General features: G+C 43.6%; 2 protein-coding genes across 6 annotated transcripts in view; one reads left to right on the plus strand and one right to left on the minus strand.

Annotated features, from left to right (window-relative positions):
• TMOD1 (tropomodulin 1) overlaps positions 1-4546 on the plus strand; it is an 86225-nt gene extending 81679 nt beyond the window's left edge. For both annotated transcript variants that reach the window (XM_049626943.1, XM_049626951.1), the window contains exon 10: positions 3223-4546. In XM_049626943.1, the coding sequence (XP_049482900.1) occupies positions 3223-3287 (65 nt within the window). In that variant the 3' untranslated portion in view covers positions 3288-4546. The remainder of the gene's footprint in view (positions 1-3222) is intronic.
• Positions 4547-5238: 692 nt separating this feature from the next.
• Positions 5239-27604, minus strand: TSTD2 (thiosulfate sulfurtransferase like domain containing 2). Of its 4 annotated transcripts, none has more exons than XM_049626906.1 (10): positions 27516-27604; positions 25071-25283; positions 21179-21492; positions 18901-19021; positions 13815-13940; positions 12871-12976; positions 9464-9582; positions 8792-8950; positions 8183-8321; positions 5239-6301 (listed from the first exon to the last, which is right to left on the minus strand). In XM_049626906.1, the coding sequence occupies exons 2-10, from the start codon at positions 25233-25235 to the stop codon at positions 6063-6065; spliced, it is 1488 nt and encodes a 495-aa protein (XP_049482863.1). In that variant the 5' UTR covers positions 25236-25283; positions 27516-27604; the 3' UTR covers positions 5239-6062. The 4 variants fall into 4 exon arrangements, with proteins under 4 accessions (XP_049482863.1, XP_049482879.1, XP_049482868.1 ...); XM_049626922.1 differs by lacking the exon at positions 27516-27604 and adding an exon at positions 27082-27403; XM_049626911.1 differs by lacking the exon at positions 27516-27604 and adding an exon at positions 27078-27403.
• Between the last annotated feature and the right edge of the window lie 395 nt (positions 27605-27999).

The following is a 27999-nucleotide window of genomic DNA, read 5'->3' on the forward strand; positions in this document are numbered from 1 at the left end:
GGAAAAGGTGTTAACTTCCCTCACAGCCATTCAAGCCAGAAATCTGGGCCTCTCCCTATATGCTGCCCCCTCCCCAGCCGGTCAGTCACCTCCTGGCCACCTCCCTTGCCTGCCTCATGTCAAGCCCTCAGCGCATTCGCCTCACATCCTGCGACTTCTGTGGGCTCTCCAGCTTCTCTAGGGCGAGGATCTCTCACGGGGTGCCCATCCCAAGGTTTGTTCTGTCGCTCTGCTTAGTACACTTGCTGGGCTCCCACTGCTGTCAGGAGAGTCCTGGGCACGGCCCACATGACCCTTAACGATCATAGCTGATGCTTACACAGCGCTTCCTGTGTGCCAGGCACTGCTGTGAACACTTCCTATCTTATACATGTGAGGCTCCCAACAACCAGGTGAGTTAGATCCTACTATCATCCCCAGTCTACAGTGAGGCAAGAGATAAGAATACCTGCAGTCATTGGATGCAAGAAGGGTTTGGGCTGCAGCCTGATCTCGGAGCCTGTGCCCCCCACCTCCCCTCTTGGTGAGAGGCCCTGCTGGACTTCTCTCTCGACACCTCTGACAGGCCATCCTCTTGCTCTGTATTAGCACCAACCAGGCCAGGTAGCTTGAGTGTGCCTCCCAATGACCCAGGCCAAAGTATCCCTGTAGAGGGCCATTCCTCCTAACCTTTCCCTTCCCACAGTCTATCCTTTTACCCTTCAAGGTTCAGTGGACCCGTTCCCTGCCATCCTTCTGACCCCACCATTCATTCTGCCTCATAGTTGATAGAGAGCTACCTGAGTACTTGTAATATTTCATCAAACTTACTGTTGGTATAGCTTGGTGCCCTGTTAAGCTAGATCTTTATTTCTGATCCTTGTGCTTGGCATATAATAGCACCCAGTACATGCTATTGAATATATAAATGAATCTAAAATTCTTCTCAAAGACATGATGGAGATGTTCAAGTTTGGCAGGAAGTGGTGCAAGGAGTTCGAGCAGCAGATAGAGGCTGGCCCAGAAGACTTGAGATTCCTTCTGGCTTGGACAGTAAATGAGTCTGGCAGTTGCAATGATACGGGTTTTGCTTTAATGGAAGTAAAAAGCAGACTGAATTGAGGGAAGATATGGGGAGACTTGGCTCCTACTTCCAGTTCCGTCACATACTCACCATGACTTGGGCCAAGTTACTTCCCTCTCTTGGCCTCAATTTCCTTCATCCTCAAAATGGAGAAAAATAATACTTGAGTAAGTGGCCGCTTTGCCCTTCTCCCCATCCAGTCCTTGTAAGAGTGAGTGCCAGCTAGGGAAACTGCACAGACCCAGCCCAGGGTACACGGCGAGGGCACGTGGGGGAAAAAGAAATCTGGGATCCCTATCTGTACCCCGAGCCATGGGCTGGAGACTCAAGTTCCTGTCCTGATTCTGCCACTCGCTCTTAGGGACCCTGAGACCTTTTCTTCTTCTCCAGGGAAAAGGAGCTCATGTCCTGGTGAGGATCAGATGTGTAAAATCTATGTAGACAGACCCAGGTTGTACTGAGGGAGGTGCTGGACTGAGCCTCCAGATGAGCCACACACCTTGTTTCTGTCTGGTACCAGCTTTATTACTTCGAGCAAGAAACATAGCCTTTCTGCCATACTTTCCTTATCTGTAAGTGGGAACGGTAACAACGCCCACATTCCAGAATTGGTGGTGGAGCTCCAGCGAGGTACTGAGTGTTAGCATGCTTGCTAACGTGATACTTAAAAGTCTAGTTCATGTAAACCCTCTGGTCACTTTGGACAAAATGTTTCCACTCTTTGGGTTTTGTTCCCTGACATTTCCAAGCTGTCAGACATTCTGGTAGTCTCTAGGACCTGAGCTGGATGCAGTGTCTTCTCTGTGGGAGACTGCCCACCGACATCCATTCATTACTCTTCTCACAGGGGTGGAGGGGTGGGTAGGAGGAGCTCAGGCACAGGGTGAACTCCAGGCCCTGGACTGGGTGACCTGTGTGCCCCTGCTCCCAGCCACAACCTGAGTAACCACGCCTTCCTGGGCGGCTCTGCTTTATATGCTCCGTGTCACGCACAAGCTGATTCGGTTCTTGTTGCAGCTCGTATGCGTCGATCTGGTGGCCGCAGGTCTACCGGCTCAGCTCGGGAACTGGAAGACATCTAAGTATAGACAGCCTTTTTTCCTCTTCTGCAATAGCTACCTGTCTCTGCCACACCAGCAGCCCCCTTGACTGCCACCCACCAGTTCTACAGACCTCTTTGACCTTTCTCTTGTGGCTGATCTAGCTTGCTGCTGCTTGATGTTCATCTGCCTACACTGTAATTCATTTCAAAACACTCCCCCTTGTTACAACAAAGGGCCTCCTTCCCCCTCCCCAGTCATCCTATAAGTTATGACTGGAGCCTGCAACCTCCCGGCTAGTGCTTTCCTCTTTATGGCATTTGACTACTTTGTATGTGAACAGTATTTGAGCTTCAATTGTCTTGCTCCTGGGAAAATGTCAAGGTTAACACTGAGGGGACACAGACGCTGCAAGGTAATCTTCAGGGTGGAAACTTTTACAAGGCAGGAGGCAGGCCAGGAGCTCTGATTAAGAGCTGTGGGAATTGATTCCAGCAGGTTAAGACCCTACTCTCATTACGATCAACTGAACTTTAGCTCTTATCTGAGCTGGAGGAAAGGGCTTCAACTGCAGGGCCTCTTGTGTACAAAGCAAAAACCGTGGCGGTGGAGAAAGTGGGTTTTATGCCTGTGTGGTCAGCGGCTTAGAAGTAATTTATGAGGGGCGCCTGGGTGGCTCAGTCGGTTGAGCGTCCGACTTCAGCCCGGGTCACGATCTCGCGGTCCGTGAGTTCGAGCCCCGCGTCAGGCTCTGGGCTGATGGCTCAGAGCCTGGAGCCTGCTTCCGATTCTGTGTCTCCCTCTCTCTCTGCCCCTCCCCCATTCATGCTCTATCTCTCTCTGTCTCAAAAATAAATAAACGTTAAAAAAAAAAAAAATTAAAAAAAAAAAAAAGAAGTAATTTATGAATGAGTCAGCGCTAACACAGACCCTCATCGGTGAACGCTGACCAGTGGGAGAGCCCTTACACAACTCACACGTAACTGTCCTTTAGAAAGACTTCACACTTTGCTAACCAAAAAGTTAGCAAGAAGCTTCACAGGGCTTTCTCAGAGCCACAGAAATGGTTCCCGACGCACACAGTCAACTGGCTTATATCTCCTCTCCATTCCTTTCCAGTGAGGAAGAGGAGGCTCGCAGACTTGACTGGGCCCATCATCCCCAAGGTCCGAAGTGGTGTCTAATGTGTGAAGGGGACGACCATGCCTTTGAACTGCACACGTTCTACTGATAATCTGTGCTCTGCAGTGGAAACCAGAAGGCAAAGTGCCGGCACAAAACCCTTTCGTGGTTCAGTTCTTTATGCACTAAGGTTTTTAGGTTAACTAGTGGTTGTAGTTGAAAATTTTATAAACTATGGTTAATGTGAAGTTTTCCTTTAGTCACAGAAGTTCAGTCTGGTTATTATTTAAAAACTAAGAAGACCCCAAACCAACAGATCTTACTGAAGACATTCTAGCATGGGACTTAAGCCTGGGAGCCCAATTTCAGGGGCCTCACTGCGTGGTGTTTCAGGTGTGTTTAGAATGTGTAACGCACAAACAGCACGCTCTTCCGCGTGGCTGAAAAGCATTATAAAATACTTTATTATGAATTTGATCTTAGGCATTTAGTGAACAGATCATCGTTATTAATCCTCCTTTAAATTTTAAGAACCTCAAGATTAAAGTTGCCCAACTGATCAGTGGGTCAGGAAGCACAATGTTGCCCCCCATGAAAGAGCGATTGAAGGCCACAGAGCTCTGCCATGATTCAAAGAACGTGAGGTTCCTTTTGCTGGATATGAGGAAATGATTGAAAAGCCAGTGAAATTGCAAGTTGCAAAAGCCATCCTTTCTTCACCAATCCCAGGCAGCAAACATTTCCCTGAGTGTTCTTTAGGAACATCTGGGATTTATTTCCCATTTAATATTGGAATCAGAAATAATGTTTTCCTTACTCAGTGTCAACCTCAACGATGTGAAAACCTATGGCCAAATACTTGAAAACACCTTTCTGTATTGCACAGTGGGCCAATGGCTTCTGGGAGGTAAAACAATAGGGAAATTTCTAGTCCATTACGGCCATAGTTAAAGACTTCAACCATGTGTCACATCACCACTGATCTCGTCTGTCAATTAAGCCTCTGAAGGCCAATGGTGAAGAAAATCCAGATATTAAAGAATTAGGAAACCCTGGCCAAACCATCCCAAGACGATTATTCTGTAAATGTAATATTGGTGTTTCTGCCAGATCCCTTTTTCACATCATGTGCATCTCTTGGGACCCAGCAAAAAGGTTAAGCCACAATGCCCTTGTGCCTTTTAATATACCACAGTGCCAGTTAAACTAGCATTTCTGTTGCTCGGGAGTTATTTTCATGAGTGATTCAGCAAATCTTATGACAAAGGACAGCCCAAATAGCTGACGAGCACAGACTAAGCTGCAGAGCACCGAGCGGAGGCTATTGACGAAAAAGGCAAAGTCTTGCACACTGAACTGTGATGATGTGGACGGTACAGGGTAACCAGAGGTGGAGCCAGGGCCTCACGCTAAGGGAGAGTGTCTACTGAGGCTGCAGGTGGGCCCAGGAGTGGCACCATGCTGCAGGGATGGCCCTTCCCACTAGGCTTCTCCTTGAAACACAACTGCAGCTGTATTCTGCGTCACTGGAAACTGCGATATAAGATTAAATCTGTTGGTCTATGGACGGTTGCGTATGTATTTCTTGTGACTAGGGTGACCGGGACACGTGCCTGACATGTTGGCCAGAAGGCTGGGAAACTACCATGGCAACGCAGAACGACCTCCCTCAAAATGTGTCTTCTGTCCCAAGGTGTTCATCTAAAAACTGCCCAAATGTCAGCGTCCTCCAGCTAATTTGAATCTTCCAAAAAGAATACTTAAAGCTAAGCGTGTGGGTATTGGGGGAAGCAGAGACTATATTAGGGGGGAGCACTCTCACAAAAACCAAATCAGTAAAAAAATGAAGGTGGGCCACATCTTTAAGACCATCTGCTCCATCAGATGAGCTATTAGTTTAGACTAGGGAATGGCAATTTTTTTTTCTATAAAGGGCCAGATGGCAAATATTGTCAGTCTTGCACACCACAAGGTCTCTGTTGTAACTTAATTCTGCCATAGATCATGTGTAAATGAATGGGTGTGGCTATTGCAATAAAACTTTATTTACAAAAAAGCAGGAAGCAAGTCAAATGCCATAGTCTGCAGATCCTGACGTAGCCTCTCAGGCTGCCAGAGAGGCGATGAGGTCAGAGGTGGTGGATGGTAGGTGACCTGAGTGGCCTGCTTCCAAGGAGTCCACCTCCAGGGCTATAGCTTTCACGCTTCAGCCACCAGGGTGGACAAGTCTGCTGACAAGCCCAATGACTACCAGCCTGCTGCATGGCACAGAGAGGGCATGACCTGGTCACCAGGCTCAAGGCTCTCTCCCCCAGCAGCTTTAGGATCCCACAACAGCTCTTTTTTCTGTGCTCTGGCATCTTCTTTTTTTTTTAAATATGTATTTATTTTTGAGAGACAGAGCATGAGCTGGGGAGGGGCAGAGAGAGGGAGACACAGAATCCAAAGTAGGCTCCAGGCTCTGAGCTGTCAGCACAGAGCCCAACACGGCTCAAACCCAAAAACTGCAAGATCATGGCCTAAGCCGAAGTTGGACGCTCAACTGAGCCACCCAGGCGCCCCTCTGTCATCTTCTGAGTCAAATGTTTCAGGTAAGTGGGCAGAACCCAACTCCCTCTTTCCTCCCCACACTGAGGTTTAGGTGGCCAACATGGTACCCAGTTTATGATGCTGGCGTTCCCTGTTTCTCTGTTGCCGCAGCTTTGATGTTCTCCACCGTGTGGTCACTGTGAACCCAGCTCTGTGAAGGCCTAGGGAAATGCTGATGGTGCCACTCGCGTAAGCACGGCCCATCCTCACCAGCGCCAGGCCTTGGCTCTGAGCTGGTGGGGAGTCAGTCACACCTGCTGTGGCAGCTCACTGGGTATGCGTGGCCGTCGGGCTGTACACTCACATTCCTCTTTAAAGCTGCTCTGGGTGGGACTTGAAGCCAGCCTGCTCCCTTTGTCCTGACACGTGACACAACAGGCTGTGAATCCTTGTCGCTGGCAAGCGGGGCAGGTCAAGATGAGCTGGCGGCACTGGGGAGTCGAGCAGAGTTTATATTGGTCCCATGGGGCTCCACAATATGAACATTCTGGGGAAGAGAGAAAAGCCCTAGTTATAAACACACACATATACACGTGTATACACGTAGACAGGCGCTTCTCCAATTCCTAAATATAACTCTTAGCACATCAGCTAATATATCCTGTTGTGCCTGGGAAGGTTTTAGAAGTTTCCCGTCTTCTACCAAAAAATGCTTCTTCACCACCACTTTTTTTTTTGGGGGGGGGGGAAGGGGTAGGTTCACCTGGGAATTGTCTTCCTGATTCCAACATTCGGTGACTCACTTTCTTCTTTTTCCCACTTAGAAAACAGGTAATATTGTTTCTCTCTTTATTCCAAAGCTGGCCAACTACCCCTTGGTTCAATGGTCTTTTTCCCTTTTTAGGTCATTCCCTTTATCGTGGGAAACAACACACATGAGTACAGATGATCCCACATCTATATTCAGCTTCTTCCCACCTCTCTATCCACGGCCCTGCTTCCCAGGCCTGAGGTTCTGCTGCTGTTGCCAGTGGACACCTGACCACCTGATTCCTAAAACCCCCATTATCTATTTTCTCAGCCTGTTTTTCCCTGCTGACTTCCTGTTACCATGAACAACATCACCATTCTTCAAGTGTCCTTAACTAGTTTAAGCCACCTTCGGGCCTTCTCTCTTGCCTTCACACTCACATGCAAGTACCCATCATATCCTGCCAACGTTTCCTCAGTAACATTCCTCAAATCCACTATTTCTACTTACTTATAATTTATACTCCATCTAGCTCCAAAACAGATCTCAAGTAGCTTTCAATAAGACACACAAATATAAAAGACTGTTAAAATTAATAAAAAGATCAAGAAGAAAGGGGAGAGGACAACCACACTCAAATCTTATGCATTATCTGAGTGCTAATTCAGTCCCCGATCACAGGAGTTCTAGCAAATTACGACAGTCACTAGGGTTGTCTGCCCATGACCTTTCCGGTTCAAGATAATGGCATCCGGGGCACGAGCCATTTTTCTTAAGGATTATTTCCATCCTCCTTTTACTGACTGTCCTCATTGGGTACCACACATCGGTGAGGACTCAAAACTACAGTCAAACCACAGGCTTCCTGAGCTCACACCTTCCTGTGGCCACCCCTGCCTTGGCTGTGGGTTCAGCTCCTACCTCGGAATGCCCCACCCACCACTCAAAAGTACCTCACCTACCACATGTGTCTATAGACCATCTAAAATGGAGGTTCTTTAAATAAAATACATAGTATTACAAGGAAACGAATTATATAGAAATATAAACTATCAAAACATCTTCAAAAATCTATATAGTAAGATATTAACACATGAAATAAGACAGTGGGGGCCTAATACTTCCATTTTGAGACAATGACGAACATAAATGCTATTTGGGGATGTCTGCAGCCACTATAATATATGAAAATACTGTGGTTTCTGTTGATGACAGAGTCACTGGTGTATCTAATATTACTGATTTGTTGCTTACATTACAGTCAAGGAAAGTGCTACGTGTAGTGTGGGGTTGCAAAAATAAAGATATAATTATTTTCCCATCCAAATTCACAGAATCCCTGAATTTTATATCTCATCTCCTGGTGAAGACCCTTGATTCAGCCTATTTAGTTCAACCCCCAGCATGCAGGCAAAGCAAGTGGCACCACCCCTAATGTAAAGGACTTGCCTAACCAGTAAACAGGAAGTCAAGATGGCAGTACAGGCCTCCTGATTCCTGGTCCAGGGTTCTGTCTGCTCCACTACTGCATCTCCAACTCTAATGGGAAATGGTCATACTACATTACTTCTTCTCCGTATTTTCTTCTTCACGTAACCAGTACTGGCCTGCCTTCCAGAATGCTTCATACAGAGTATGCCTGACCATCAATTTAGGTTCCAGCCTGTGCCAACCTACCTGACACTATATCACTGTTGTAGGATAAGGCATAACGCTCATCAAAAACAAACAACTTCCCTTTGTAGAAACCATCAGGAAACTCCTCCAGGTACTTGTGGATGCCACCCTTGAGCTGGAACACTTCCTTGCATACTCCCTATGTGAGGAAAAACAAGAAGAAATTTGAGGAGACAGAGACGAGTAAGAAGCTCCACAGGAGACTGGCAGGTGATGACAGCAGTCAGGGCCTTCCACTAGATCCTGGGAAGCCCGGCTATTTTTGCTGTCCCCTAAATATAGAAGGACACCTGTCGGGACATGTAATGTGAATTTGCTCTTCTCAGGATCAAGCATAAGGATTAGGAAAAGGGAGATGTTCACTGATCTTTCCCTTTTGTACCTGATGAGTGTCTAAGACTGTTAAGTGCTTTCCACATCTTGAGATTTAAGAACTTCAGATCTTGTACTTACAAACTCTATTCTGGAACCATACAAGGGAAAAATAAATCCCTGGCTGGCTGAGGGTGACAGAGGGAATGAAGGTGGGGAGTGGAAGGCTCACTACATGCTGTTGGTAGAACCTTCTTCATCTCCACACCTGCAGTGACTCCAAGGGTGTTAACTCACCTTGGCTTTGAGGTAGGCTGAACCCCGCTCACAACGGATACCCCCAGTGCAATACATCAGCACCTTCTTCTCTCTGAAAAGTTCTAGATTTTTGTCAATGTAGCTAGGGAAGTAACTGAATTTCCTGATGTCTGGGGCTAAACAGCCCTGGAATCGCCCCTACAACATAGGAGAAGCAGAAGGAAAATTATCAGAAAAACATACCTGGTAAGAACAAAGGTTCTTTCTGTGTCAGCCCCACTCAGAGCCCCCCTTTGGAAGGCACCACTTACTAGCTGCTGTTTCTCATCCTACACTCTGACCTTTCAACTTCAAGATCTGGAACTCAGAAATAAGCCTGGTGGGCTATTGGTCACCTTACCAGAGTCCTCAGAAAACTGGAAAGGCTACCCAAAGCAAACTATAGGATCCTTGACCTATATCAAGGGGAGGCACATGGGAGCCAAAAAGTACATTATGTGCCAAGATGTCTTTTAATTCCTACTTTCTTAGACTTTCTCACCAGATCCTGAGTTCAAAGGCTAGGGTTTTCTCTGAAGCTGCTAGCAGTCAGGGGAGATCTATGTGACTTGGGCACAGGCAGGCATAAACAGCAGCACCTTGGGAAACATGCCATGATGTGGGTAGGGGAAGGCCTACCATTTCACTGAACTCAATTCTGGTTCTACTTACTATTTTGCTTTCATAGAAGTTTCTGCAGTCCAGGAGGATAGTATCACTTTGTTCTTCATTTGTCTGAGACAAAAACTTTTCTACTTCTTTATGAAATTCACCTGGAGATAAATGGACTCCTAAAACCAAACCAAAAATCTACTTAAAACAAGACAAAAACAAAACTCAAAACCCAATCACAATTGGCCCACCCTGATAACTCACATGTTATTCCGTTTCCTTCCACCCAAACCTTTATTCATAATTGCAATTATATCTCAAAATAACACTACTTGATGACCATAGTGAAATAGTTTAGTAACTCCAGATATCCTCCTTTTCCTTCCTCCAAAGTAAGTGGTATGGAGACCTGGAGGTTTAGAAATGATTAGTCAAAGAATTTTCCATTCTCTTGGTCTAACCCAGTGATAAAAGCCAGACAGTGGGGATCTAAATTGCTAAGTGGGTTTGCTGGTCCATCATACGGCCAATGTTCTATTTTCACTGTATGTGGAGGAGCCTGGGCATGTATGTGCTTGACTATAGGCTTCTGACTATAACAAAGGTGAGCCCAAGTTCAAGGCTAAGAATCTTGACAGGCAGCTACGAGTATACATTTGTGGAATAAAGTGGGCTATTCTTCAAAAATACAAAAGGGTAAGAAGAATGTGTGTAAGTCTGTGTGTATGAGGAAAAGAGAGGGTGGGAAGGGCTGACAGCAGCAGTGACACATAAGAAAGCAGGGCAGGAGACAGAAAAGGAGGGAAGAGCTAAAGCATGCAGGAGAGAAAGGAGATGAAGAAAATAAGTAAAATCCAAGGAGACTAAAAAGAGAGAACCTCGGTCTGGTGGGGCCCTCTGCCTTCTTGACTCTCCAGAACAGAAATATTCCTGTATCTTAGGGGGTCCAGACATCCCCTGATTGTGAGGACTTTGGGGGAATTTGGCAGCACGGACTAACCACACCTTACAGACAGGGACTCTGGGGATGGCAGTCACCACACCTGGTGGAGCCTGATGGCACCAAGGGAGCCTCAGTCTGTTTAAGGGTGAACCCCAACAACCACCCGAAACTGCTAAGTACTCAAGTAGGGCTAGAGGCCCCCGGGCATGGCCAAGGAATCTGGATTCCTACCTGCCGAACCTAAGGCTATGAGAATGTAATGAAGCCAGAATTGATTTTTTATTATCAAGTGATTACAGGTCACCAAAACGGGGGTGAAAGGGAGCTTCACAACTGTGATGAGAAGCACGGAAATCTGCTACGACTTCTACGACTTCGACTTCCTCCCTGCTGCTGCTCTACTGGCCGTGTGAAGGCCTGACTGGCCAGGGACTCCGATGGACATGTTTAAAAGAGATGCCTTCAAACAGCATGGCCCAAATGAAAGCAGCACAGCACTGCCTGGAGCCGGAGCCCACTCTCCCCTAACCTCCCAACAACGTCCTGTAGCACCAAGAAAGAGCTCCTTACTCATCCCACTAAGGTAGGGACATGGTGCACACATGGCCCTTTTGGGCCCTTCTCTCTTCATGCATGAGTCTCTTTCCCTCATGCTGTATCCTACTCCTATTTCCCTCTGACTTAACCCTTAGCATTCTTTTAAATACCTCCATATTAGAAAGCGAATGCAGACAACCAGACCTTTGTGCTTCCTGATGAAACAGGACAATGCTACCTATCAGGCAGTCTTGGGGGAAAAAAAGGAAAGAAAGAAAAAAGGAAATCAAATCTGAATCTGACCAAGTCTCTAGATCTGAGGCATGTAACAGAGGCATGTGGCTAGATCCCCACTAGCCACATGGGGATATCGGGGCTTTGAAAGGTAGCCTGAGATGTGCTATAATAAGAGTGACATAGATCTAGGATTTCAAGTACTTAGTAAGCAAAAAAAGGTAAAAGATCTATCTCATTAGTAATTTTTTACATTCATTACACATTGAAGTATTTTGGCTACACTGCATTAAAGCCTACTTATTAAAATGCATTTCACTTGTTTCCTTTTACTTTTAAAATGTGGTGACTAAAAAAACACCATAAAATTACCTATGTGCTTCACATTAGTTCTATTAGACAGCACTGTTCTATCAATCTATAGGAAAATAGAGGACAGAGGAGATACAGTCAGCTTTAGCCAGATGGTGGGAAACTACAGACAAAATGACCCGGTTCCTTCAAAAAAACAAACTGCATGGGGAAAAAAAAACAAAGATGGAGGCAAATGTGCAAGCTAAAAGAGACTTAAAGGGACATAGGGATCCACCACAATGAGTGGACCTTACTTGAATCTTAACAGAAACGAACTTGAAAAATTATGCGATCACCACAGGTACAATTTCTTCAAATACACCAACATGCAATTCTGGAAAACAGCAAGCCCCTTTTCTTTGCTGGTCTAGCCAATTTTAAGAACTAGCCAGATATTTGATAATATTAAGGAATTACTATAAAAAAGGTTTTATTTAGATGTAATAATGGTTTTACAGTTATTTATTTTAAAAAAATTTTATCTTTTAGAGGTCTCTACTGAAATATTTATAAATGAAATGACATTGGGATTCCCTTCAAAATAATCCAGGATGGGGCAAGGGGGCAGGGTATAGAAGAAAGGTGGCAATGAGTCAGTAATTGCTGAAGCTGTATGACAGGTACATGGGAGTTCACTATACTATTTTCTCTACTTTTTTTAACGTTCGATCATTTTCATAGTAAAAAGCAAAACAAAAACAAAAACCCACCAAATAAATGTCTTTCAACCATCTATGGTAACAATAGGGAGGAAGGGGAAGAGAACATTCTAGAGCACCTGCAAACCAACTGCTTTGGATTTGAAAGCCACTTGCTTCCTGAAGCAGAAAGCCTGTTATTCAGTTGATGAACTATTTACAAATAATAATTACACTCTTCCCAGATTGCTATCTTTGGAAAGAAAAAATAAGTTCTTGCCAAACCGTCATCAAGAAGAATAAGACGGGGCATTCTAATGGCTGTGTCTTCAATTACCATAGCACCAAAGAGAAGACCAATTTAAGCGCTGGATGACCCACACGCTAGCTACCCTACAGCTGTTTTGTTTTTTTTTTTTAAGCATAATTAATATACAGTGTCATATTAGCTTCAGGTGTACAATATAGTGATTCAACAATTCGATACATTTCTCAGTGCTCATCAAGATAAGTGTACTCTTAATCCCCTTTATCTATTTCATCCATCTCCTGCCCACCTTCCCTCTGGCAAGCACCAATTTGCTATCTAAGACTCTGTTTTTTGTCTCTTTTTTCTTCGTTTTGTTTCTTACATTCCATACCCCCAAAGCCATTTTAAAGAGTGGATTGCTGATCAGAGTGTCTAATTTCCACATGTGTTTCTATATTAAGTTTTGTCCCTGTGAAGAAGAACAAAATTTTTCTTCTAAAAGCAAGCATACCAGGCTTCTTGTAGGAGATCTTATTGGGACTGATCCCCATGGGCACAATTTCTTCAAATACACCAACACGCAATTCTGGAAAACAGCAAGCCCCTCCTTTGCTGGTCTAGCCAATAAGAAACAAAACAGAATACAGTCTTACTCTCCCATCTCCAGATATAAGCCAAGTGCCAAATACAAGAATTATATCTGTTTTGTAATAATAGCTGAAGTCTTAAGAAACTTCAAAGTAAGAATTAATGTTTTAATGGGAAGGGAGTTTAGGGCCAAAAATGTTTCAGATAATTCACCTCTAATAAATATTTATTGCATACCTTCCATGAACTGAAATGTTAAATTGCAAAGGTGTTTCTATGGCTATAAGCATTTAACTATAAAACCAAAATAATTTCAGCATGTAAGATTACATCCTAGCTTTTGCTCTGGAGGAGCGACCTCTCTCCTACCATCACCAGCACTAACACTAGTAAGGTAGTCCCCACCACCTTTATCACCTACTGTGACAAAGCATAAGGTCACTCAAAGGAGCTCAGGTCGCTCAAACAAAGGAGCTCAGCCATGAGAGCAACAGCTTTGTCCCCCATGTGGTATGAAGTACTGATCTTGTAATTCCAGGTTGACTAAAAAGTAGTGATGCCCTGAAACAGCCAGGTGGTCCCTCAAGCGAGCAAACACATCTAAGTTTTAGAGTTAGACTGTGCAAACTGTAATGTCCTTATTCGATAAGAAAGGAGATTAAGGGCATTCACTTGCCCCAGATCACATGGCGACTACACAAAGAAGTAGAATGAGCATGCTCCTTTGACTGCACTGCCTCGCAACCTAATGGGGAAAAAGGCTGCTTACTTCTCCACACTGATCTCCGCTTCAGAGCCTAGAGAGGGAAGAGGCACTGAGGCAGAAGCAAATGGCTCAAAATCCATTTTATTTTCAATTTCTCTTACCTTAAAATCATCCTTACACATATAATCCTTAAACAATGGGCAGGAAAGCATGGCTTCCACATAGAGTCTGGTGGCCAGTTTGCTTCCACCAACTGTCCCATTGATTCCTTCTGTAGCAATTCGAACCTGGGACACAAGACGGTGAGAGAAAGGGAATGCAGCCTGTTCTTAGCTTAGTTTAAATCTTCCCGGGGCAGAATAGGCTTGTGTGTGTCAGTGAGTTTAAGGGGGAAAGCACAGACACAACAAAAGTGTTACCACACAAAGATACTTGTAGTTTTCTAAAATGGCACTGCCCCCAGTTTAGATGAGGTACTCAATAGATGTGCGCTGAAGAAGAGAATGCAATGAGTGAAACTTCTGGAAAGCCCCATTTGCTACAAAGCTCCAGTTGTCCAATGCCCAAAGAAATAAATTTTGAGCTTAACCTAAATCCAGGTCAGAAGATCTGAGATCAAGACTCATCTTTGCCACTTACTTGCTTTGTGGCCCTGAGAAAATTAACTTACTTCTCTGGACCTCAATTTCTTCATCTTCATAAAAAGGAGGTAAGAGAGAAGCAACAATGGAAGAGAACTGCTGAGGAGATATTTCCCAAGTCCAAAAACACAGAGCACGGCTGAGAGCTAGGAGGGCATGTGAGTACACCCCTGCACATCACTGCAAACCCACCCACTGGAACACAAGGTCCACAAGGGGTGCGTGTCTGTTTTGTCCACTGCTGCATCGCCGGTGCTTAGAACAGTGCCTGCCAAGTAGGTACTCAATTCACATTTGTTGAACAAATGGATGTGTATCCATATCTGAAGCTTTTTGGCTTCTCAAACACTGTATTCTCTTTAAAATGCTTCGCTGGTTAGGGGACATTCGAACCTGGATTCAGGCCCCTGCCTTAAGAGGCAATGCTCTGCGGATGCTGCCAAGTTAATTGTCTTGGAACTACAGAACCCTTCGGATGAGTTTAAGGATGCATCATCTTTAGAAGGAGCTGAGCTCTCTGGAGAAAAGCGCTAGAGAGAACGTAGACCACTCTAGTATCATGGTACTCTACGGAGAGAGAGGTCATTTAATTCGAGGTCCTAGACTGTTACTACCATTTAGAGAACAATGATACCTACCAATGCATGAGAATTTGAAAAATTTACAAGGCTGCCCTTTTTCAGGCCCCAGAGGAAATACTGTCACCTCCCTCGATCCAGTTCTTTAGGGCATGTATATAAATGGGATTCATTTCATAAGCCAATGCCAACTCACTAGTAGTGGCTAGCCAGAGTTCCATGATGAGCATTCTGGATCCTTGACAAAGAGAATTACAATCCGCTAAAACCTGCTCTGGGCATGGGAGAGGAAAGCAGAAAGAATATGCCATCTCTGCTGTATAGACCACTATCCCCACAATCAACTTATACTTTTTCAAGGGTCTACATAGAAAATAGAGCTGAACCAGTGGAAGTGTCACAAAATTTACTCTAAAACTATTTCTGACCATGGCAGATAAAGTACATACTTCTACGTAACTGTCTTTAGGGTAGACTAGTAGATTCTTTCCTATGTTCTTTTAATCTCAAAACCCAAATAAAAGACAAGGACACCTAATCCCTGTAAAGCTGGGGCAGAGCAATCTGTTGAGCAATCCAAACTCATGCACTAGACTTTCAATCCCTAAGGCTCCAGAAAAACCTGTGAAGTAGCTCCTTGGTGAGGAAAGCCTTATATCTCAGGAATGGAAAGCAACAGTTAGTATTTATTGGGCACCTACTATGATATAGGAGCTTTATAAGCCTGAAAGGTACATACCATAATCCCCATCTGACAGAAAAGGAGACAGCGGCTCAGAGAAATCAAGTAACTTGCCCAAAGACACAGAATCAGCAGGTGGTAGATTTGAGATTCAAACCAGATATTCCAAATCATGTAATTTTTCCCTTCCAAAGCCTCCATTGTGTTCCTTCAAATTTCTTGAGGCAGTAAGGAGTTTATAGCAATAGGGATCAGAAGCTTCTTTCTCGAATTTTCAACTTGTCTTCTTTCCCTACCTAAATGGTAATACTCTACCAAATCTCCCAAAAGCAGAAAAATACCTCAGTAAACTGGGCACGTATCATTGAAGCCTAAAGATTTTAGACTCAGAGCCAGGCAGGTGCTGCCACCTTGTGGATAGGGACCCTCACTGCTAGTTCACTTCAGGCTGGGCCAAGAGTAAAAATCTGCCCCCCAAACAAGGAAAGAGATTGACTTCGTATTTTGTACATTCAGGTTCACTGTGAGAACATCCATCTTCCAAGGTGTTCTCAAACAGAGGTGATAATAAATGTATTCATTCCACAAATATTTACTAAAGGTTTTACTACACGCCAGGAACTGTGCTAGGAATTAGGGATCTAGCAGTTAAAAAAGAGTTCTTGCCCTCTTTGAGTTTACAGACTAAGGGCAATCACAGATATTAAGATAAAAATTACAAACTGACAAATGCTATGAAAAATAACTACAAGATGCTATGTGAGGGTGTACTGGGAAAAATGAATTTAGATTGAAGGTTGAGAAAAGTCTCTTTGAGGAACTATCATTGAAACTGAGAACTGAAGATTGAGTAAAAATTTTGCAAGAGAAACTGGGTGTGGGAGAGTCCCTTGAAGACAGTTTGCCTGGAAAAAGGCCCGAAGACGCAAAAAACCTTTGTGGGCTCCAGAAAAACCTGAAAGACCATGTCACTGGAGTATAAGGAGTGAAGAATGACATCAGATAGGCAGAAAAGTTAGGAAGGGGCTAAATCATGCAGGAACCTAAGGGTATATCAAGGATTTGGGTTTTACTCGAAAAGCACTAGACGGCCACTGAGAGATTTTGAGGAGAGCACAGCTGTGTTTTATTTACTTTTTAAGACGATGCAGGCTGCAGTGTGGAGAATGGATTAAATGGCAGGCAAGGACAGAAGAACAAGAGTAGATTAAAGGCTACCTCGGGGTGCTTGGGTGGCTCAGCCGGTTAAGGGTCAGACTCTTGATTTAGGCTCAGGTCATAATCTCATGGTTTGTGAGATGAAGCCCCAAGGCGGGCTCTGTGTTGACAATGCAGAGCCTGCTTGAGATTCTCTCTCTCCCTGTCTCTCTGCCCCCCCCTTGCTGATGCTTTCTTTCTCTTTCTTTCCTCCCCCCGCCCCCCCCCCCGCTCAAAATAAATTAAATAAACATTTTTTTAAAAATTAAAATTAAAAAAAGCTCCTGAAATGGATAAGAGAGGGTGGGGCATGGTCTAAGGTGGTCGAAGGGAGGACAGAAATGAATGGACACAAGGGATATTTTAGAGGTAGAAATGGCAGGATGTGACAATGAACTGAATGAGGTAAAGGAAGCTTTTGGCACCATCTGTTAGAAAACATCAGTGTGGAAAATATCAATGATCAAACAACTGCCTGGGGACTTAAAACATGTGTGGGAAAGATTAGGCTTACGATTGTACAATGTCATAACCTGAGGGGATCTCAGAGGGAATTTTAGTTCCTTTTGAGTTTTAAAAACACATTATCTGTTGGGGAACCTGGGTGGCTCAGTCAGTTGAGCCTCTGACTCAGCTCAGGTCATGACCTCACGATTCGTGAGTTCAAGCCCCACATTGGGCTCATTCCTGTTGGCATAGAGCCTGCTTCAGATCTTCTGTCCCCCTCTCTCTCTGCTCCTTCCCTGCTTGCACTTTCCCTCTCAAAAATAAATACATCTTCAAAAAATATGTAAAATAATATATTATCTGTCTCTGTCTCTAGTTTTATCTATATACGTGTGTATGTGTATGCACGTATATGTATATGCATATATAAGTCTACGGCTATATATGTGTGTATACATGTAATCATAAAGAACATTTCAGAAAATAACAAAAACCATCCACAATCTTATCACGCAGACATAATCATGATTAACATCTGGGTATCTATTACCTTCCATCTTTATATACAAACACTTGTGGTTCTATTACAAACATATATTCATTTCTTTATTCAACGCTCCCCAAATATTTACTGTAATGCTATGCACCAAGCCCTGTTCTAGCACTAAGAATACATCAATTAAGACAAAGTTCCTATTCTCATGAAGCTTTTATTAGGGAAACAGATTGTAACAAATTAAACAAGGCTTATACTTTCAGACATAACAAATTCTTTGAAATTCTCTGAGCAGAAGGTGACAGAAAGTGACAAGGTTTAGAGAGAGGACTACTTTGGATCAGAGTTCTGAGGAGGTTAAGATGTGTGCAGAGATCTGCAGTGGGGAATGAGCCAAGTGACGATCTATCAGGAAAGCATCCTAGAGGGAAGGGAGCAGCAAATGTCAATACCACAAAATGGTAAAAGACCCTGGCATGTTCTAGAAAAATCAAGAAGCAACTTGGAATCATACCTATATGTATAGTTCTATGAAATTTTTTTCCAGCTAACATATCAAGAACATTTCCTAATGCCAGGGGTCAGCAAATTGTATCTGCTTCTGCATACGGTTTTATCGGAACACAGCCATTTCACATCTTGTACCTATTGTTTAAGGTTGTTTTCATGTTACAGTAGCACGCTTGAGTAGGTGTTGTTTGTTCATTGGTTTGTTTAGAAAATACATATAGACTTAAAGATCAACAAATTCAATTTTAGGCACTTCTTGAGTACAGACTATAGGAATTTTCTGGCAAGGAATGGCCTATCTAGCAGGAAAGATCATAAAGATTTAAACTTTAGTTCTTAAACAATATACAATGGCTAGACAACTGAAAAGAAATATTGCATAATTAATCCAACTGTATCCTGTTATAATTTCGTCACAATTCCACACACAGTTTTAGGGTTTAATAGAAGCAAGAGTGAGTAGGTTTTGGGCAAAGCCTAAAATACTTACTATTTTGCTTTGTAAGGAAAAGTCTGCTGATTCTTAGTCTATACCATTAAACAGTCATAAAATGCCATGTTAATAACTGTTTAGCGGTCTACTTAAAAGCCTAGCAGGATTTCGCAGAACCTAACAGGGAATCCTTTTTGTCGTGAGCATAACCTCTGTAGTGCAAACTGGAGACAAGAAGAGTCCCGTGAAGGGTGCGGTGTTACCTTGCCTGTGAGGCGCAGGTGCTGGCACAGAGCCGTCTGCCAGGCACAGACCCAGGGGGGATCCCCCAGGTCACAGTAGCAGTAATAAAGTAGAACCTCTCCTTCATCACTGCCCTGGCCCCTAGAAGAAGAAAACCACAGGGAGAAGATTTGAGTCACTGGCATAAGGCAGCCACAATTCACAAAGTAGACCCAGGCAGTATCAGAGGGCAGGCCGCGATGGACCAACTTGTGCCGAACTTTCTCCTACTGTTGTTGGCCTGAGAGAAGCAGCAACTCCGGTCAGTATTTGCTCTGAAGAAAACGTTATCTGCACCCAACTTACTTTACAAAAAGTAAGTTTACTTTGATTTCCTCATTTAGTCATCATACTCATGAGACAGGAATCAATAACCCATTTTACAGAAATGTCTGGCTTATCCTCTAAGACAGGGTCATATCTGTTTTTGAATCTCTCATCGTACAAAAAGGTTTCACTTCCATTTTTTCATGTAATCTTCTTAACCATGAGAAGGACTATTATTATCCCCACTTTACAGGTGAGTAAACCAAGGCCGATTCCTTCCAGGTGAGAAAGTGACAGAGTGACAGTCAAGACTTGAACAGTCTTCTGACACTAGAATCCATACTCTTTCTACTGCATTGTGCTGTCTCCTACTAACTAGGCATGGGAGCTGGGTGGGTCTCCTATCATCTCTGAGACTGATTTCCTCATCTCTAAAACTGGAGAAGTGAAATAAACTGCATTTCCCAAAGTGTGCTCTGAAGCTGTTCTATGAAATCCCATTTTGGAGAAACCTTGCAGACAACATCTCTCTGAGAATCTCAGGAAAGCCCCTTACCTACTGAAGGCTCTGAAAGGTCCTGCAATAAAAAACATTTTAACCTAGTGCTTCCCAAACCTATCTGTCTTTAGCACCTCTTTTCAACACCTGTTATCATCCTTCAGAGCTGGTGTTGCATAGAACAGATTCCAGAGAATGCTATGGTAGATGACAATTGAGGTCCCATCCAGCTCTGGAATCTGACACCCTCATCAATACCCTCATCATACTGCAGGGCCTACTCTCTTCTGAAACCTTGTCTATTTTAGAGCCTGTTTTCCTTCCTCTAAACTACTGTAACAAATTATCTGCACCACATAATTTAACTGATAGTTAAGTAGCCTGTCTCATATCCTCTGCTAAATGTTTCATGTATCCTTTTTTTTTGTTTCTCCCCCTAGAGAGCAAATTCCTTGAGGCACAGGGCCATACAGAAGCAAAGAGGCCATATTTGTATGCTTGTATGCCACTTTATAGTTCAGCTATTACCATCATTTTGTATAATTCATATAGCAACACTGTGAGGTAAACAGGGCAGGCACCGATATTACTATTTTAGAGGTGACGACATACAAAGAATTTTAGTGACTAGCTCAACTCTGAGCCCAAGTTCCATTCTCTTTCTCCTTTTCTTGATAAACAAGAGGTATTTGGCACTGAATAGTAATGACAAAGTATATTAAATTTGGACATTTTCTATTCACCAAATAGTTCAGGAATTGCTTAAAATCAGAAATTTGTCCTCCGGAATTCTGTAATATAATTTTGTGAGTTTTGCAAAGGTAGGATCTAAACTTCTAATCCTGTGCCCCAGTTCTAAAAGTTAACATTCTTTCTGGGGCGCGCCTGGGGAGCTCAGTTGGTTGAGCATCTGACTTTGGTTCAGGTCATGATCTCATAGTCTGTGAGTTCAAGCCCCGTGTCGGGCTCTGTGCTAACAGCTCAAACCTGGAGCCTGCTTCGCATTCTGTGTCTCCCTCTCTCTCTGCCCCACCCCACTCACACTCTGCCTCTTTCTCTCTCTCAAAAATAAATAAACATTAAAAAAAAAATTTTTTTTAAGTTAACATCCTTTCTAAAACACGATCAACTGAGAAAACCATATTTGGTAACAAAATATGCTTTGTAAGCTCTGATACTCAAGGTAGAGGAATCATTAACATTTCTGAGCCTTCCAACTTATCTCTGAAAATACTAACACAATTTTGTGTTCATCACCTCTCCTCAGAAAAGGTAAGATGTATCCTTTCATGAAACCTAGTGAACGCTGCCAGCTACATGGGTATATATCACTGCTCCCATAATACAGAGTATGTGGCTATCAGCCTGGCTTAGACCCATAGAGAAATCCTGTGCCTTAAGGATCTTGCCATTTTAGTAGATAGGCAGTGGTATCTCATTGTGGCTGGAAAAACTGGTAAAATTAAACCAAAAGTACAGAATGGAATTCTTACCTTATCAGCTCATCAGGGCTAAAGCAGCTTACATCAGGGAGCCAAGCGGACACTTCCCTGTTACAGGTCAAGTACCCTTTTAGAGGGTTCCTATCATCTGCAGGCTTAAGGCTCTTTGAGGTGTTCAGTGTCACAGCTAGCTGCTTTAACACGGAAGCAGTCTGGCGGCAGATCTCATCAGCATGTTGTGTTGCCACATGTCTATGGATGCCGATCCGGTCTTTGAACAGCTGTTGACAGCATTTCCACCATTTTTCTTTACATTCAAAAGGATGTGCAGGAACTTCTTTGGTTTTGACAAAAAGGGCAAATGTCTGCAATTACATTGCAAATATTCCACGATTAACCTTAGGTGTAAGGCTGGCAGAAGTCTCAGTGAATCCCTGACGTCATCCGTCCACATGGGTTTCTAGGTGTATGTCCCAGGTTTTTTTTAGAAGAACTTCTTAAGAGAGTTAGTTTTACTTTAAATTTATGTCTCTATCTAAAATTTGCTAGGGACTGTTCTTAAAGGAAGAACCTGAATTTCAGATGAATATTAGTACAACATTACAAACAACATTATCAGTCATATCTAAAAAGAAAACGGTCAAGGCAATTATGGAATGTATTTACTATAGAATATCGAGCAGGTAGTTTTAAGTTATATGAGAAAATATTTATGATATAATGTTAAGTGAAAAACAATGGAAAAAATTTGCTTATACAATGTAACCTCAACATTTAAAAATTACACTGAAAAAGATTGGAAAGAAATGTTCCAAAATGTTTTGATTTTTTGGAAAATAATTTTGTTGTTTTTATAAAAAATTATTTATATTTATTAAGACTATTAAACAGAAAGCTATGGGTATGCCATAATTCTCTTAACCAATTCCTAACTAATGGACATTTGTTTCCAAACTTTGCAATTAGGGCAAGTGGGTGATGCAAATAAGCAATGCTGAGTAAGCATTCCATGCATACATTTTTACACCTCTTTAAACATCTAATTTAAATAAATATCTAAAATAAAACAGAGCCCGACACAAGGCTCAAATCCATGGACGGTGAGATCATGACCTGAGCCGAAGTTGGATGCTTAACCGACTAAGCCACCCAGGCACCCCACGTATTTACATCTATTGCCTATTTTTCTACTGTGGCATGGATTTTCTGTTTTGTAAGCAGTTTTAGTGACCTTTTATTGATCATAGTTATCACAAATCTGTTTCCTAGCTTGTCATTTGTTCTTTAGTTCTGTGGTATTTTTGATGTACAAATAGAGGCTAAATGGGATCTATGATTATCAGCCTCTCAACAACTGTTCCCTCCTAGTCTAATGGGAAGGGAGATACTTACGTGTGTGTGTGTGTGTGTGTGTGTGTGTGTGCAATGCATTTGGAGACTACTGTAAAGCATCCAAAAACAAGCACTCTGAACATCGATAACAGACACAAAGCGCCACTGTGGGGCCATCCTCTAGCTGTGCACAACTGTATCTGGACTGTCTCAGACCAAAGTACCAGGAAGGGTAGCCTGAAATTACACCGCAGGGCATTTTTAGCCTCTTTTGCAGTGAATCCTTCCAGATAGGCAAACAAAAAAAACAAAAACAAAAGAGATAGCACGTATGTCAACATATGTGCTTCTTTGTATTAAACTTTGATTTTCAAATCCTATCTGGTCTTTTAAGGCCTTGTGAACAAGGCATTGAGGACCCATCTGCAGTTAGAGCCCCTGTGGGATCTGTTCAAGAGGGAGAGTCAGGCCAGAGCCAGGATGGCAGCTCAGAGGTGGGTGAAGCCTACAGGAAGGCAGGCCCTGGGAGGCCCAGCTTGGCAGGGTGGGTATACTGATTCCATACAGAAGAATATGCAACTAAGGAAATACATTGGGACTAATCAGAGCCAAGTTTCTCACCAAACCTCCTCAAATAGGGAAGTTATAAATATGGGAAAGGGAGAGTTGAGAAAAACTCTTGTGATGCTTGAATGAAAGTGAAGTGCTGGTATGAGTTCATGGTGTAATATTGGGATGGCAGTAAATATAGAAGTATAGGTATGGTACATGTAGACATTTATGCATTCATCTGCATATTTTCCTAGCTTCACACACCAGAGGTCCTGGGAGAAGTAACATTTAGTAGCAATGAGTTTGCTGAGCCTCCAGGTTGTGATTTTTCATTAGAAGCAACCAGAGCTCCTTGAAGAAATGTCTGGTTCCAGGAATGGGGCAGGGAAAATACAAGATGAGTCTGGAACATCTTGTTGAGTCAGAAAGTAAAGAAATGCTCAAAGAATGATGGGAGCAAGTCAAAAGGACATAGATACTAGCTTAAAAGGGCCCCCAGCCAAATCTGAGATGATCTGAGCATCGCAATAAATCATGACACAGTGGACTATCACCCAACAAATAAAATGTAAACCTACAGTCCACATGGATACAAACAAATTGGGAGAAAAGAAGGCTCTTCCTTACAGCAAAATGCCAAGTAGTAAATCTAGAAGGAATGAAGCAATTAGAAAATCACCCTTTAGCACCCATCACAGTAACAATTGATTAAGCAAAGAAACACCAATGAATCTAAAATTAGATGACAGTTGGATAAGGAATAGGATAGGTACACAGTCTCAAAGTATTCCCCCTCCCCCCTCAAATACTGACTTCTTAAAAGGGAAAAAAGAATAATTTTATAACAGAGAAATCTGACAGTCACTCCCTTAATCAAGTAACCAAAGTTAACACCACCAGTAATGGGACAAATTGCCATTGTGAACCACCTGATAGACTGTCACCAGATAAACACAGCATTTCTTGTGGGATGGTTTTGTTAATAAAAGCACTAACCTGAATCTAATCATAAGGAAACATGAGTGAAGATCAAATAAAGAGATATTCTACAAAATAACTCATGTAATCTTTAAAAATGTCATGGTCACGATTTCAGGGGAAAAATGAGAAAGTGTTCCAGAATGAAGAATATATAAGATGTGACAGCTCAATGCAACACCCTGGAATGGATCTATAAAGCCATTTGGGACAACTGATGAAACATGAATGGAGCTTGTGTGCAAAGGGGATATGAGGGTCCTCTGTACAATTCTTTCCTCTAAGTCTGAAATTTTTGTAAGATAATATTTGAAAAAACCTTTCTGTACCCTTTGGGTTTCATTTTCAAGGACATCCGTGTGAGATGAGAACAGAGGGGTGACGGATGAGAAGTTATAAGTAGGGACATCTATCCTTCATTGACATGAAGCCAACGAAAGCTAACTGTGGAAGGAAGAAGGACAGCAGACTGGAGGTAAGAAAACTAAGTCTCAGTTGCATGTCCTCTGGTCGTTTTCCTTCCTCTGACCTTCAGCAGGAGGTCTGAGTCAACGATCTCTGAAAAAAGGATAAATGGCATAGAAGAGCAGCATATCAATATCACCTCCCATTATAATCCAATCCCAACTGTCCTTAGTAAGCTTGCATCCATCCTGGGCTGTTGTGTCCCTTCTCCTAACCAAAAGAACTCAGCCAGCTAGATCAGATCAGGAGTCTTAGATAGCAGCTGCCATCTGCCTGTCTGTTCTCCGTATGACAAGGTCTCCTGGGATCCTGGGATCCTTCCCCTAACTCTAGGTGGAAAAAGGAATTCAGCCCATCTTTCTAGAATCTGCCCTCAAGTACTCAACCATAAGTGTTCCACAACCACACCTTACCTATGATTCTTCTTCTCCTGGCACTAACTTAAGATCACTAATTAATGACCCTAACTATACCTTGCCTTGAGCATGGCAGCAGCCTTGTGTCTCACTAGCCCTCTGTTCCCTGGAGGACAGCCTTGATGAGCTACTAATAGATGCATCTGAACTAACTATACATATGTGATCCTGAAGCATACACGGCAATGCGGCAGTCTTACCTTTTTCTTGGCAAATGAGTATTTCTTTTTCGTACTGACATCCAACTCGGCTTTAAGACTGCTACTGGGATTGATAAGCCTTGTGTCTTTTAAATCTAAGTCTGAAAATCTTAAAACACAGGCCTCCAGGTCCTCTCCTTGGTCGGGTGAAGTAAAAGAAGGCATCTGGTTTGGTTGCAGTAGTGGGGCAGATTCCTTTCAGTTAACTATCTCCTAGGAAGCAAGGGAAAAATGACAATTTCGGTCGTTGGTTACTACTTGAAGTAAACTTGAAGCTACTCAATCAATCAGGCAAATGAGCATGAGCCCAGCAACCCAAGCCATCCATCCATTCACTCACTTATTCAATAAATATTTATTTAGCACCTACTCTATGCCAGGCACTGTTCTAGACAATAGGAATAGAGCAGTGAAAGAAATGGAAAAAGTCTCTGCTTTCTTGGAGTTTACATTCCAGTAGGGAGAGACAGAAAGTAAACAAACGATTAAATTTAAAAAGTCAGATAGGAGGGGCCTCTAGGTGGCTCAGTCAGTTAAGCATCTGACTCTTGATTCTGGCTCAAGTCATGATCTCAGGGTTATGAGATGGAGCCTCACGTCCGGCTCTGTGCTGAGCATGGAGCCTGAGAGTCTCTCTCTCTCCCTCTTCTTCTGCCTCTCCCCACTACCCCCCTTAAAAAAACAGATAGGAAAACGGTCACGAAAACAAAAACCAGGGAAAGGAGTTAGGAGTGATGGAGGGGCTCTTTAAAACAAAGACTAGGTAAAGTCTTTCTGAGGCAGTAGCATTTGAGCAGAAACCTAAATTAGGGGGCAAGCCCCGCAAACATTTAAGGTACATTATACCCGAAAAGCACCAGCTACAACCAAAATCAACCAAACTGTGTACTAGACTTCAATTCCAAACATTTTGTCCTTTTATATCCTTTAATTTTAGAGCTGTCCAAATTCCATTCCTTAGAAGAAATAACAACCAAGAAAGCCCCATTTTAATAAACAGAAGAAATATAAAATATAAAAATCACTCCTGTAGCCAAATCTTGTCAAAATGGACATACTACCAACTACCAGTCAAGCCACCATAATTTCTTCCTTTCTTTTTAAATTTTTTTAAAGTTTACTTTTTGAGAGAGAGAGAGAGAGAGCACAAGCAGTGAGGGAGACACAGAATCTGAAGCAGGCTCCAGGCTCTGAGCTGTCAGCATAGAGCCCCACACAGGGCTTGAACTCACGAACTGTGAGATCATGACTTGAGCTGAAGTCCAACGCTTAATCTACTGAGCCACCCAGGCGCCCCAAGCCACCATGATTTCTTGACCGAATAATTGCAGTAGCTTAACTGCCCACCTCCCCAGTAAGGTAACTAAACAGCAGTCCAAAGGCTTCTCAACATACTCTAATAAAGTCCAAAATCCATCCAAAGCCCCTCTCACCGCTCTCATCTCATCTACTACAATCCCTTTGATCACTCCTCTGATTGCACTATGTTTGTTCATTACGAAATGGATCCCCAGCACCAAGAAAACAAGGGTTTTCCTTTGTTCACCTCTGCATCATTGGCATGTAGAACACTGCCTGGCATATAGGAGATGCTAAATGTCAACAAACACAATTTATTTGTTGAACGAAATAAAACAGTGATTGGGTAGCCAGGGAAGGCTTCACTCAAGACTTGACGTTTGAGCTAAGACATAAATCACAAGGATCATCCATGCAGATTTAGGAGCAGAGTCTTCAGGCAAAGGAAGTAGTATAAATTCCTAAAGTGGAAACAAGCTTACCTTATTAGAGAAACAGGAAGAAAGAATGGATGGAGTATAGTGATGAGAGAGCACAACCCTTTGGGTCAGAGTATAGAGTTTGCAATGCAAAGTAAGTGGAGAATTGTAAACAAAGGAGTAACGTGGACTGATTCAGGATTTGTCTTCAAAGTAGAGGTGGCAAGGTTTACAGATAGATTGTTATGCAGGAAATGAAGGAAAAGAAGGACCCAAGAATGACTCTTACCTACATTTTTGAATTAAGTAGATGGATGGTGCCATTCACTGAAATGGTTAAGACTGACAGAGGAATGGGTTAGGACAGAAGAGTCAAACAAGGCAATCAGATGAGTAGGTGCGGTGCTCATCGGAGACGTCAGGGCAGGGGACGCTCACATACACGTATATGGGTACCCAATAACCAATGAAAAAATTACTAGAGCAATCACCCGTTCCTTCCTAAACAACAACCGAGAAGGGCGAGGGGTAAAATGACCGCCCGAGGGTAACCCGGCGGCCGTAGGTTCCGGCTCTGGCGGGTCTTCCAGTCCCACAGACCGCAAGCGCGGCGCCGCCCCCCGCCCCCAGCCCGGCCCCACCCCGCGCGCCGGGCCTGGGAGATCGCTCCGCCCAGCTTTCCCCGACGAGGCAAAGGCCCGGAAGTGGGGGTAAAAAGAGCACTCACCCGCCAGTCCTGGTTCTTTCTTACATCTTTCTTAATCGAATCTGCTCCGCCTAGGAATCGTCACTGAGCACCGTCCCAAGAACCTCCACCAGCCCCCTCCTGGAGTTTACGAAGGAAGGCACACTGGAGACCTGCCCTCGCCCCGGAAGTCTTCGAGGCTGTTAGCGAAAGGGCCGCCGGGAAGACTCTGCGAGGCCCCAGGGAGGGTCTGAAGTTAAGGCGGGGATTCCAGGGTGTTTTGTGGACCGGCCGCCGCTAGGCTTGGCTTGCGGCCGGCGGCCTCAGGCTGGCTAAAGAGGCGGTGCTTTCCGCGTGGCCCCGGAAGGACTTAAAGCGAAAGGCGGGAGAAGGAAGCCGCCGAGAGGCGGAGGAAGCCCGAGGGGGCGGTTGCGTGTAGACCGGACGCCCTCGGCCTAGTGAGCTCCCCGACACCGGCTCTCTCGCACCTGAGCCCGTCAGGCCCACTCCGCACCTCTCCTGCCTG

This window comes from Panthera uncia, chromosome D4, assembly GCF_023721935.1.
Source record: "Panthera uncia isolate 11264 chromosome D4, Puncia_PCG_1.0, whole genome shotgun sequence".
Classification (NCBI taxonomy): domain Eukaryota; kingdom Metazoa; phylum Chordata; class Mammalia; order Carnivora; family Felidae; genus Panthera; species Panthera uncia.